Source organism: Calidris pugnax, unplaced genomic scaffold (assembly GCF_001431845.1).
Source record: "Calidris pugnax isolate Ruff unplaced genomic scaffold, ASM143184v1 scaffold100, whole genome shotgun sequence".
Lineage (NCBI taxonomy): Eukaryota > Metazoa > Chordata > Aves > Charadriiformes > Scolopacidae > Calidris > Calidris pugnax.
In genome coordinates, this window is record NW_015090826.1 from 209,386 (window position 1) to 222,718 (window position 13,333).

General features: G+C 51.5%; 1 protein-coding gene across 1 annotated transcript; it reads left to right on the plus strand.

Moving 5' to 3' along the window:
- The first annotated feature begins 6,706 nt into the window (after positions 1 to 6,706).
- Positions 6,707 to 12,532, plus strand: LOC106886918 (LIM homeobox transcription factor 1-alpha-like). The gene is made up of 7 exons (XM_014940203.1): positions 6,707 to 6,720; positions 7,967 to 8,199; positions 9,138 to 9,295; positions 9,382 to 9,459; positions 10,291 to 10,423; positions 11,099 to 11,257; positions 12,378 to 12,532. Exons 1-7 carry the CDS (start codon positions 6,707 to 6,709, stop codon positions 12,530 to 12,532), a joined length of 930 nt encoding a protein of 309 aa, XP_014795689.1.
- Positions 12,533 to 13,333: the final 801 nt, after the last annotated feature.

Consider the following 13,333-nt stretch of genomic DNA (forward strand, 5'->3'; position numbering starts at 1 on the left):
TGGGTGGACACCAAGGGCATCTCCAGGGGCTGCTCAAGAAGGACCACGTAGGGTTTTTTTGGTTCCTTTTTCCAACCGAGTGCAATTAGATTAAATTCAAAACTCTGGGGAGATCCGACCCCAAAGCCCTTCTGGTCTACACAACCGTGGGGCTGCCCTCCTCCTTCTAAGTAATATTTGGTCTCAAAATTGGAAACTAATGGATTCGATGGATGGATAAGGAGCTGGCTGGATGGCCACAAAGGGTTGTGGTCAACGGCTCAATGTCCAACTGGTGGCCAATGACGAGTGGTGGTTCCTCAGGGGTCCATACTGGGACCAGTGCTCTTCAACATCTTTGTTGGAGACATCAATGGATGGAGGATGGAGGGCATGGATGGAGGGCACCCTCAGCGAGTTTGCTGACGACACCAAGCTTGGTGGTGGGGTCAACACTCTGGAGGGAAGGGATGCCATCCAGAGGGAGCTGGACAGGCTGGAGAGGTGGGCTCGTGCAAATCGCATGAAGTTTAACCAAGCCAAGTGCACCTCCTTCTTCTAAGTAATATTTGGTCTCAAAATTGGAAACTAATAGATTCGATGGATGGACCACTGGGTGGATAAGGAGCTGGCTGGATGGCCGCACTCAAAGGGCTGTGGTCAACGGCTCAATGTCCAACTGGTGGCCAGTGACGAGTGGTGGTTCCTCAGGGGTCCATACTGGGACCAGTGCTCTTCAACATCTTTGTTGGAGACATCAATGGATGGAGGATGAAGGATGGAGGGCATTGATGGAGGTCACCCTCAGTGAGTTTGCCGATGACACCAAGCTCGGTGGTGGGGTCGACAAGCTGGAGGGAAGGGATGCCATCCAGAAGGACCTGGACAGGCTGGAGAGTTGGGCCCAGGTGAATCTCATGAGATTCAACAAGAGCAAGTGCAGGGTCCTGCACCCGGGACGTGGCAACCCCAGGCACAAACACAGGTCGGGGGGAGAATGTCTGGAGAGCAGCCCTGAGGAGAAGGACTCAGGGGTGTTGGTGGATGAGAAGCTTAATGTGAGCCAACAGTGTGCACCAGCAGCCCAGAAAGCCAACCCCATCCTGATCTGCATCAAGAGAAGCGTGGCCAGCAGGACGAGGGAGATGATTCTACCCCTCTACTCTGCTCTGGTGAGACCCCACCTGGAGCTATGTGTCCAGCTTTGGAGTCCTCAGCACGGGAAGGACATGGACCTGTTGGAACGGGTCCAGCGGAGGGCCACCAAGATGATCAGAGGGATGGAGCACCTCTCCTACGAGGACAAGGCTGAGAGAGCTGGGGTTGTTCAGCCTGGAGAAGAGAAGGTTCTGGGGAGACCTTCTGGTGGCCTTTCAATATCTGAAGGAAGCCTCCAGGAGAGCTGGGGAGGGACTCTTTGTCAGGAAGTGGAGTGAAAGGACAAGGGGTAACGGTTTTAAACTGGAAGAGGAGAGATTTAGATTAGATACCAGAAAGAAATTCTTTACAGTGAGGGTGGTGAGACACTGGAACAGGTTGCCCAGGGAAGTCGTGGCTGCCCCATCCCTGGAGGGGTTCAAGGCCAGGCTGGATGGGGCTTTGAGCAACCTGCTCTGGTGGGAGGTGTCCCTGCCCAGGGCAGGGGGGTTGGAACTAGATGATCTTTAAGGTCCCTTCCAACCCAAACCATTCTATGATTCTATGATTTCCAGTGGTGGACAGAGAAGGTCGGGTCGTTCCCTCTGTGTGGATGAAGATGCAACAGCAATAGTGCGATGGTGGCTCTTCTCCGACTCCTACCCCGTTGTTCCACCCTTTTATAGTGAGATAATTAACATCTGTTATTTTAAATTTGCTTTTTCCCTCTCCTTGGGGGAGAACTTGGCTTTGGGAAGCTTTGACATTGGGAAGGCTCCTGACGTACACGCTCACGCTGGAGGAGGTTTGAGTACCTTTGAGCCTTGGCCGTTTTCTGGGTCAACGACATAATTATGTGATTAAAAAGTGCCTCTTTGGGGGTAAATCTATTCCTAGAAGCCACAAAGAGCTTTGGAGGGAACGGAGAGCAAAAGTAACTCTTGTCCTCCAAATTCCTCCTCCTCTCCCTGACCCAAACGTTGCTGGAAGGAGTCAAAAATTAAGCAGAAGGACATTTTTTTTGTCCCCTTAATCCCCCGGTGCCACTTTCTGTCGCTGAACTGGGGGAAACGGCTGTTGGGGGAGGCAATGAAAGAGCGGATTGTGCTGCCTCCCCGTTGCCCTCGTGGGGGTCCCCTTCCCCATCAACGCCCCCGGAGCCCCCGGCCCGAAATCTGGGAAGAGGCTTTTGCAAGTTCCACTTCAATATTTCAGGCGGCTACAATGGATTTTTGCAGCTCAACGTTAAGTAAACAGACCTTGCTTAAGCCTGGACTGCTTCATTTTGACTAAACCCTAACTAAATAAGCCCGTTTCATGAAGCCCAGGCCTCCCAGCTTATTCCTTGCTTCATTAACACCTTTTAATCCCGTTGAGACAATCGTACACCCCCCAAATTACCCTTCCCAGGCCTGGGTCGGCGTCTCCTCTGGGCCACCGTGGGTCAGAGAGGGTCTCAAATAATTTGCTGCTCGGCTCATCCCCATCTGGGGAGCGGGGAGTTGGGCTGTGCTTCTCCTCCAGACCAGTGATGGGACAAGGGGCAACGGGCACAAACGATTTTGGGAGAGTTGGGGGCCGGGGTGTTTCACCGGGGCTGAATTCTGATAAGTGAAGTCCATAAATGTCTGAAAAGATGTAGGAAAGAAAAAAAATCTCAGAGCTCCTCTGCCAGGGGTGGCTTTGCTGCGGTTCCTCTTCCCTCTGCTCCACGCTTCAAACTTTACTGAACTTCTCGGGAGGATCGGCTCATCCCCATCTGGGGAGCGGGGAGTTGGGCTGTGCTTCTCCTCCAGAGCCACGGAGCTGCCCCAGGGATGTTCCTGCAAGGATTTTGGGAGAGTTGGGGGCCGGGGTGTTTCACCGGGGCTGAATTCTGATAAGTGAAGTCCATAAATGTCTGAAAAGATGTAGGAAAGAAAAAAAATCTCAGAGCTCCTCTGCCAGGGGTGGCTTTGCTGCGGTTCCTCTTCCCTCTGCTCCACGCTTCAAACTTTACTGAACTTCTCGGGAGGAAAAGGGGGGGGAATTAATTACGTGCTGGGTCCTCCCCAACTGTTTTGTTATTGAAAGAAAAGCATTAAAAAAGAGAGAGTGAAGGTGGAGGGTGAGGGAATCAAGTAGTGGAATTGTTTTTCCCAGAGTACGTGACTCCTGGCTGCAGGAGAAGAGAAGGTTGAGAGGAGACCTCATTGATTTTTATCAGTTTCTAAAAGGCAGGTGGCAAGAAGACTCTTTCCAGTGGTGCCCAGTGATGGGACAAGGGGCAACGGGCACAAACTGGGACACGGGCATCTCAACACGAGGAAAAAATTTTTTACTTTGAGGGTGATGAAACACTGGAGCCCAGAGAGGGTGTGTGGGGTCTCCTTCCCTGGAGATATTCCACTTTACTTTGAGGGTGATGAAACACTGGAACCCAGAGAAGGTGTGGGGTCTCCTTCCCTGGAGATATTCCAAATATATACAAACGTGATCCTGTCCAACCTGCTCCAGATGACCCTGCTACGGCAGGGGGTGGAGGAGATGATCAGAGAAGGTCCCTTCCAGCCCCAAGCAGTCTATGAACCCGTGATTCTGTGATGCTGTTGGGACCAAGATTCCAGCAAAGCTCCAAGAAGATGTTGGGGGTTGCCGTGATTCTGTGATCCTGTGATGCTGTTGGGACCAAGATTTTAGCAAAGCTCCAAGAAGATGTTGGGGGTTGCTGTAGTGTCCAGGCATTTAAATAGAGAGATAGTGTTGGGACTTCCAAGGCATCACTGCACCTTCTCCTGCCGGCCATGTGGCCCCAGAGCTGGCCCCAAAGGCCTCCTGGCAGGTGTGAATTTGGCCTCCAGCCCAGCACCAAAGCTCTTTAAGATGCCCCTGTGTGTCTTCATCCTTGCTCGAGTGCTGGATGGTTTCCGAATGTTGGCAGGAATAAAAGTCGGTGGCCTCACCTCCCGTAAGGAAATCTCAACCAGAAATCAAACTGGGATGGGATTTTGAGGAAAGAAGAGCATTGAGTAAGGACGAAGGGAGACTTGGTCAAAACAGAAGTTGAGGCACGTGGACTATGAGGTTTAGGTGGCTTCCAAAAGAAGTGGGGTAGAGTTGTTGTGAGTTACGGGCACTTCAATGTGGTCCTGCTGCCACTGAGGCTCTTTTTGAAAGGCTGAAGGACTTGGATCTTTTGAGTCTGGAGAAGACTGAGGGGGGATCTGATCAACCCCTATAAATACTTCAAGGGTGGGTGTCAGGAGGATGGGGCCAGGCTTTTTCCAGTGGTGCCCAGGGACAGGACAAGAGGGAATGGGCACAAACTGGGACATAAGAAGTTCCATCTCAACACGAGGAGGAACTTCTTGACTTTGAGGGTGGCAGAGCCCTGGAAGAGGTTGCCCAGAGATGTGGGGTGGGTCTCCATCTCTGGAAATGTTCAAAACCCACCTGGCCAAGTTCTTGTGCAACCTACTCTAGGAGGACCTGCTTTGGCAGGGCGTTGGAGGAGATGATCTCCAGAGGTCCCTTCCAACCTTCTATCATTCTGGGATTCTCTCCTTTGAGGAGAGATCTCGCTCGTTTCTATCATTCTCTCCTTTGAGGAGAGATCTCGCTCGTGTCCCGCCTGTTCCCAAATGCACTTTTTATGAGGAACTTGGGAATGTGCCTATTTTTGGGACCGTCCCTCAGCATAGTTTCTGCAGTGGCCGCTTCTAGACACGGTGTAGCCGCGTCCCCCAGCGCAGCCTCCTGAGCCTCCTCGTAGCCCACCGCCAGCAACGGAGATGTATTTTGTTCCTATGGCAACCTAAACAATATTACCTTGACTTAAACGGATTCAGGCAATATTAAAACCAGCCTCTTTAGGAATTCCTGGTGTTGGAGGGGGCTGAGAATTTTAATTTTGTGTAATGCGAGCTGACACCGTGTTTATGAGCTGCTTGCTGAATGTTTTCTTCAATTAGTACAAAGCAGAGCGGATTTGTTTTCGGGGCTTAGCTGGGAGAGAGGGGAGGGTGCGAGCCTCGCGCTGCCAAAAGCCTTATTGAGTTACACGGCAGAAACTGGCGCTTCCCTCACCTGAGAGCTGCAAAAAAAACCCAACCAAAACACCCCTTTTTCATGGAAATCTGGCACACGACAGCATCTTTTGAGTAAAGTCTTGCTAAATGCCTCGTCCCGACGGTGAATAGGTCTCGTTTCCCACCTCTGACATCTTTTTCCACCTCTCCTGGTTCCCCTCCATCCCGATCAGCCTGGCATGAAGCACCTCCTGCTCAAAGCTTTCCTCTGCCTGCTTCAGCTGAGCAATATTTGGGCTGTTTTCCTCAAGCAACCAGCGATATCACTGAGGCTGGAAATATCAAAGGACCCAGGGAAGGCCCCAGTATCCACATGGGTAAAAAAAAATTAAGCAAACCCAAGTGTGGAAGAAGAGAGGGAGTTTTCCATCAGTGTTTTCCTGTTCCTTACTTGGAGTCAGGGCAGGTCCAACACTTCAATATCGAAGTAAAGCTTCTGTTTGTCAGGTCTGTGTTGTCACTGTGTCCATCCCTGGGTTTGGGGGCTGTGGGGCAGAACCAGCTTGGCCTGAGGTGGGGAGATGTCACAGGAGCAAAACCATCTCCGAAAGGTACAGTAAGAGCAGATGGAAGTTTGGGACCAGCTCATCTCCAAGTCAAATGACATTTTGTGTCACTCCAACACAGAGCCAAGCCAGGCAGATCTTTGGGGACAGTATTTCTCCCGGCCAAGCTGGCGAGGAAAGGCAGAGCTCGCTCTGAAATCAGTGGTTGGAAGGATGAGGAGGGACAGAAACCTGGGAAGAAGAAGGGTTCCATCACCCCCAATGGGCAGAACTAATTCTAAGTGGTTCTCAAGAAGATAAGATGTGACCAAGTCTAGTCGCTGGGCATGGAATAAAGGAAGATTCCCATTGGGAATAAGGAACGAGGAGGTAGTTAGTCTCTGGAACCTCTTCCAAATGGATGGGGACAGACCACACTGGGAGCCCCAGACCATGAACTGGCTTGAGGTGGGAATCCCTGGGTGAGATTCTCCGGGTTGCAATGACCACGGGGTCAGACTCCAGCACCTTTATCTTTCCTCTGGGCTTAAATTCCAGGAACTTTAATACCTTCATGTTTAGTAACACCTCAAATGTTCCCGACCGATCCCAGATAACCCAGACACTGTGGTTGAGTCTTTTTTTTTAAATTCTTTTTAGTATTTCACTTCTGCTGTAACAGAAGGATGTTGGTCTTAGACGTTTGGCCTCAGCCCAGATTTGGGCTGGGATTGTGCCCGGAACACGTTCCCAGTTTGCTGCTTCGTTCCGGCACTGGGAGGTTGTGGTTAAAAGTCTGCTCTTTCAACTCAAAATCGATGATTATTATTATTATTTTTTTCAAGTGCGACTTACAGAAAGACAAAGAGGAAAAGGCGGGGAGAGGGAGAGAGACAGGGGGAGGGAGAGAGAGGAACAGGCACACAAACACACTCGCACAAAGGAGGGAGAAATCCCACCCCATTCCAGTTGGAATGTCCCAGACACTTCAACCCAAAGCCACCGCGCAGCGCAAATCCATGGTGGTATTTGGAAGGGATGAGCCCACCCCTGTAAAGCCTCTTCATCCTGCTCCACAGAGTTTGCCAGGAGGATTAACCCAGTCTTGTTCTCAATCCCAGTTTATGAGTTCCCTGCTGGTGGGGAAGATCCTGTGTGTTTAAACAACAGCCTAATTAATCCCTATTTTATTACTTTCTCTTGTCAAGTGGCTAAATAGAAGCTGTCAGCCGGCAGCCACCGCCGCTCACATTTGTTTAGATCCCAAATTACTTCATCAGAACCATCTGCTCGGGACGCGGGGCGCTCAGCAGTTGTTTATTTCTCTCCTCTGGACACAAGTGTGGGGCACAAACAGCCTCCCCCCAAGTGGGACTCCCCGTGTGAGGCTCCTCCAAGCCCTTGGGGACGGTCCTGGAGGGGTCCATAAAGTCCTCTCACAAGGAGGAACCTAACAAAGCCCGGTAGCGAACAGCCCTAGGGAGGAAGAGGGGACATAGACCTCTGTCCTGTTGGGCCAAGCAAGGTCTTGGTCCTCCCTGGTGCTACAGAGGGTCAAGAAAGCCCCTAAAAGCACTATTGGGATGTAAGTTCCTTGCTGGGATGTGCTACCACAGCTCCAAACATCCACCCACTTCTTCCCTTGGCTTCCTGAACCCCAACCCAGGGCGGATCTGCCCTGCCCAAGGGTCTAAGCACTGGGATCTTCAGAAGAGTGGTTGCATGGAGAAGAGTATGACCAGCAGGTTGAGGGAGGTCATTCTTCCCCTCTGCTCTGCTCTGCTCTGCCCTGGGGAGGCCCCATCTGGAGCACTGGGACCAGTTCTGGGCTCCCCAGTTCCAGAAGGACAGGGAACTGCTGGAGAGGGTCCAGCAAAGGGCTACGAAGATGAGGAGGGGAGGAGACCATCTCTGATGAGGAAAGGCTGAGGGACTTGGGGCTTTGGAGTCTGGAGAAGAGAAGACTGAGGGGGGATCTGAAGGGTGGGTGTCAGGAGGATGGGGCCAGGCTTTTTCCAGTGGTGCCCAGTGACAGGACAAGAGGGAACGGGCACAAACTGGGACATAAGAAGTTCCATCTCAACATGAGGAGGAACTTGTTGACTTTGAGGGTGGCAGAGCCCTGGAAGAGGCTGCCAGAGAGGTGGGGGAGTCTCCATCTCTGGAGACATTCCAACCCCTCCTGGATGGGACCCTGTGGGACCTGCTTTGGGTGCCCCTGCTCTGGCTGGGGGGGTTGGAGGAGATGATCTCCAGAGGTCCCTTCCAACCCCTATCATTCTGTAACCTTCTTTACAGGCTGTTTCAGACCAAGTGCAGCAGCTGCTTGAAGGCCATCGCCCCCTCCGAGCTCATCATGAGGGTGCTGGAGAACGTCTACCACGTTCACTGCTTCTACTGCTGCGAGTGCGAGCGGCGCCTGCAGCGGGGAGACGAGTTCGTGCTCAAGGAGGGGCAGCTGCTCTGTCGCAGCGACTACGAGAAGGAGAAGGAGATGTTGAGTGCCATCAGCCCGGCACCCACCGAGTCCGGTGAGGAGCTGGGACTGGAACTGGTGCTGAGGGTGGGGAGATGATGGGAGGGCTGGAGCCCCTCTGCTGGGAAGCGGAGGATGAGAGAGTTGGGGGGGTTCAGGCTGGAGAAGAGAAGGCTGTGGGGAGACCTTGGAGCCCCTTCCAGTCCCTCAAGGGGCTCCAGGAAAGTTGGGGAGGGAGCAGGGATGAGGGAGGGGAGCCATGGGATGAGGAGGAACGGTTTTGAGGTAAAAGAAGGAAGACTGAGGGAGAAATTGTTGACTCTGAGGGTGGTGAGAGCCTGGCCCAGGTTTTCCAGAGAAGCTGTGGCTGCCCCATCTCCAGGGAGACTTTGGAGCCCCTTCCAGTCCCTCAAGGGGCTCCAGGAGAGATGGGGAGGGAGCAGGGACCAGGGAGGGGAGCCATGGGATGAGGAGGAACGGTTTTGAGGTAAAAGAAGGAAGATTGAGGGAGAAATTGTTGACTCTGAGGGTGGTGAGAGCCTGGCCCAGGTTGCCCAGAGAAGCTGTGGCTGCCCCATCTCCAGGGAGACCTTGGAGCCCCTTCCAGTCCCTCAAGGGGCTCCAGGAAAGTTGGGGAGGCAGCATGGATGAGGGAGGGGAGCCATGGGACCAGGGGGAAGGGGTTTAAGCTGAAAAAAGGGAGATTTAGGGAGAAATTGTTGACTCTGAGGGTGGTGAGAGCCTGGCCCAGGTTGCCCTGAGAAGCTGTGGCTTCCCCATCCCTGGAGGGGTTCAAGGCCAAGGTTGGATGGGGTTTGGAGCAACCTGCTCTGGTGGGAGGTGTCCCTGCCCAGAGTAGAGGGTGGCACTGAGGGGTCTTTAAGGTCCCTTCCCACCCTAAACCATTCCATAATTCTACGAATCCTTGTCCTGGGAGATGGCCCAGAAAGGCCACCCTCTGCTGAATCCCCACGACTCAACCTTCCTTTGCAGTGAAAAGCGAGGATGAGGACGGCAGCCACTCGCACGGCAAAGGCAGCGAGGAGAGCAAAGACCACAAGCGCTCCAAGCGCCCCCGCACCATCCTCACCACCCAGCAGCGCCGGGCCTTCAAGGCCTCCTTCGAGGTTTCCTCCAAACCTTGCAGAAAGGTAAAAGGAGGCCACTCAACTGGTGCTTCGGGTCCTTTTTAAGAGCAAATTCAATTCTGATCCAGCTCTTTGGGTTTTTTGGGCAGGTAAGAGAGACCCTGGCAGCCGAGACGGGCTTGACGGTGCGGGTGGTCCAGGTCTGGTTCCAGAACCAAAGAGCCAAGGTGAGTGATGGTCCCTGTGTGCCACAGCTGGGTGCCACGTACCTGTGGGGTGTCCCACACACTCATTCAATTAAAAGAAAATATAGAATAGCTTAGAAATGGAGAAAAGGCTTAAAATGCTTAGAAGAACAGCTAAGCAGGACCATCCACAGGTCCACCTAATCCTACAACACGCATCTAGTAGCAGCAAAAGCTTAGAGCAATACAAAAAGTGATTAATTATTGAATTTTGCTTAACATTTTTCACATTCCTAAATTATTTTATTGTTATTACTCTTTTTCTACTTGCTTTCCCCCTCCTCACTATAGAAAGACTAGAAGAACTTCTTTCTTCTAGAAGGTGAAACCTTCCTTTCTTTCTTCTAGAAGGTGGAACCTTTCTTTCTTTCTTCTAGAAGGTGAGACCTTTCTTTCTTTCTTCTAGAAGGTGGAACCTTCTAGGTGGTGAGCCAATTCTTTCTTCTAGAAGGTGAAACCTTTCTTTCTTTCTTCTAGAAGGTGAGACCTTTCTTTCTTTCTTCTAGAAAGGGACCTTCTAGAAGGTGAGCCACTTCTTTCTTCTAGAAGGTGAAACCTTTCTTTCTTTCTTCTAGAAGGTGAGACCTTTCTTTCTTTCTTCTAGAAGGTGGAACCTTCTAGAAGGTGAGCCACCTCTTTCTTCTAGAAGGTGAAACCTTTCTAATTTTGCAGAATTTAGAGGAGGGTTACACCATGGAGGTGCTTGGTCTCTCCGCAAGGCAGGTGGCCAGGGTCTGCGGCTGCGTTAAACACAACCCACTCCCCTCCTCATCCAGTGAGAACCTCAAACCCCGGGTCTCCATCTCCTTGCAGATGAAGAAGATCGCTCGCCGGCAACAACAGCAGCAGCAGCAACAGCAGGAGCAAGACCAACTGGGCAACCCTCGCTTGGGGAGCGGGAGAGGGACCGGTCGCAACAGCAGGCAGAGCAATGATGACAGCGAAGGTGAGGAGCCACCATGCATGGTGACAGCGCTGGGGGTGCAGGATGGGATGGAGGGGGTTGGTGACAGAGAAGCTGTGGCTGCCCCATCCCTGGAGGGGTTCAAGGCCAAGGTTGGAGGAGGCTTGGAGCAACCTGGTCTGGTGGGAGGTGTCTGGGCGTGGAACTAGATGGTCTTTAAGGTCCCTTCCAACCCAAACCATTCTATGATTCTATGAGCAGGGATGTCTCCACCCATCCCAGGTCGCTCAAAACCTTGTCCATCCTGACCTTGAATGTTCCCAGTGATGGGGCATCAAAGAGGGGAGATTGAGATGAGATTTTGGGGAAGAACTTGTTTGGTGTGAGGGTGGTGAGAGCCTGGCCCAGGTTTTCCAGAGAAGCTGTGGCTGCCCCATCCCTGGAGGGGTTCAAGGCCAGGTTGGAGGAGGCTTGGAGCAACCTGCTCTGGTGGGAGGTGTCCAGGGATGGAGCTCAATGGTCTTTAAGGTCAGGTTGCCCAGAGGAGCTGTGGGGTTGCCCAGAGAACCTTGAAGAGGTTCAAGGCCAAGGTTGGAGGAGGCTTGGAGCAACCTGCTCTGGTGGGAGGTGTCTGGGCGTGGAACTAGATGGTCTTTAAGATCCCTTCCAACCAGATCCATTCTATGATTTACCCCATCCCACTGGTTGTGTTTTTAGACGGCGCAAGCGTCCACGGCCTGGATGGGCTCATGGTCCCCTACCCCAGGATCCCCCAGCAGCAGCTGCTGCCCCTGGAGCAGAACGGCTACAGCACTGACCTCTACAGACAAGGACTGACGCCCCCTCAGCTGCCTGGAGACCACCTGCACCCCTACGGTAGGAGAGCAGTGGAAGATTGTCCATCAACGCCGCATGTAGATGTCTAAGTGACGAAAAGCCAGCTCTGCTGTGACAACAGCCAGCAGAAGCAAGAGCTCCCCAGGGCTTGGACCTCATGCTGAGCCTTTCTCAGATGTTTGGTGAGGCCAGAGCCTCAGCCCCAGGGGCCAGGATGGAGGTTGGGGTCTCACCTCCATCCAAGATGAAACGTTTAGGTGAGGGAGGAGAGAGTTTTGCCTGAAGTTGGTCCTGGGTGCGGGGCTCACCTCAGACCTGCTCAGGGTGACCACGGCTCAGGGTGAAACATGGTCCTGCTGTTCCTCTTTGTCTGTGCCCCTTGGGGCAGCCTCATGCCACCTTTTGCTCCTTTCCATTTCTCATTTCCTTTCCATTTCTCATTCCCATTTCCATTTCTCATTTCCTTTTCCTCTCTCATTTCCATTTCCTTTCTTGCTTCCTTTCCATTTCTCATTTCCATTTCCTTTCTCATTTCCATTTCCATTTCTCCTTTCCTTTTCTCATTTCCTTTCCATTTCTCATTTCCATTTCCTTTCTCATTTCCTTTCCATTTCTCATTTCCATTTCCTTTCTCATTTCCATTTCTCCTTTCCATTTCTCATTTCCATTTCCATTTCTCATTTCCATTTCCTTTCTCTATTCCGTTTCTCCTTTCCATTTCTCATTTCCATTTCCTTTCTCTATTCCATTTCCTTTCTCATTTCCATTTCCATTTCTCCTTCCCATTTCTCATTTCCATTTCCTTTCTCATTTCCATTTCCATATCTCCTTTTCATTTCTAATTTCCTTTCCATTTCTCATTCCCATTTCCATTTCTCATTTCCTTTTCCTTTCTCATTTCCATTTCTCATTTCCTTTCCATTTCTCATTTCCTTTCCTTTTCTCATTCCCATTTCTCATTTCCTTTTCCTATCTCATTTCCATTTCTCATTTCCTTTCCATTTCTCATTCCCATTTCCATTTCTCATTTCCTTTTCCTATCTCATTTCCATTTCTCATTTCCTTTCAATTTCTTATTCCCATTTCCATTTCCTTTCCATTTCTCCTTTCCATTTCCTTTCCTGTCTCCACACTCATTTTCTTTTCCTTCCTCTTCCAGACTCAGAAGGAGTTTTTCACGATATGGACAGTGACAGCATCAGCCACCTGGGCGACTGCCTGCTCTCGACGGCCGAAGCCAACCTCCTCCAAGCCCGCGTGGGCAACCCCATCGACCGACTCTACTCCATGCAGAGCTCCTACTTCACCTCCTGACCATAAAAAAGCTCCCCGACTCTTCAGGAGTATCTCGGCTGGATGCTGCTATGAATTCAGAGCGAGGACGAGGGAGAAGAAACGAGACCGAGACCTTCAAAGACATTCCTTGAGCACTGCACAACGGAGGAGGCAACGAGGTCCACCACACGCAGAAGCACTAATTCATGGAGACCTTTCGCAGCCCGAAGGACTTGGGGTCTCTCCTGTTTTGGTTTTTTTTCCTGTTGGGGCCTCTCTCCTGTTTTTTGTTTTTTCTTTAGCCACGAGTAGATCGATGGTATGATGTCGTTTAGCTGTAACTTTAGCAGTTTGTCCAGTGTTGAAGCTTTTGAGCATTATGTCCTGCAAACATAAGACTGACCAAGCCACCCCGAGAAGCAGGAGGTGCCCTTCCCACCAGAACTCCCTTTATTTAAACCTTGGGTGCAGCCGAGCTGCTCGCTGGGCTCTTTTTGCTTCATTCCCTGACCCAAATTCAAGCTTCCTGGGACAAGGAGAATTTCCCACAGCAAAACGCCAGGTCCTGAGGCACCTCTAAAGGATGTCACTGCTGCTTCAGAGATTTTCCACGTGGTTCTCCATCAGTTGGGCCAGGACAGGTATTTTTAAGGGTTAACGTTTCAGAGATGGACAGTAGTTTGGCCACAGACTGAGAAGGCTACACTTGGGTATCAGCTTGGAGAAACAACTGAATATTTATCCTCTGTCACCTTCAAGGACGCCAAGAGAACCCACCCACAACGAGTCCTCCATCACCTTGATGTCTGTCTCCCTCTCACGGGGTGGTTTTACTCCCTT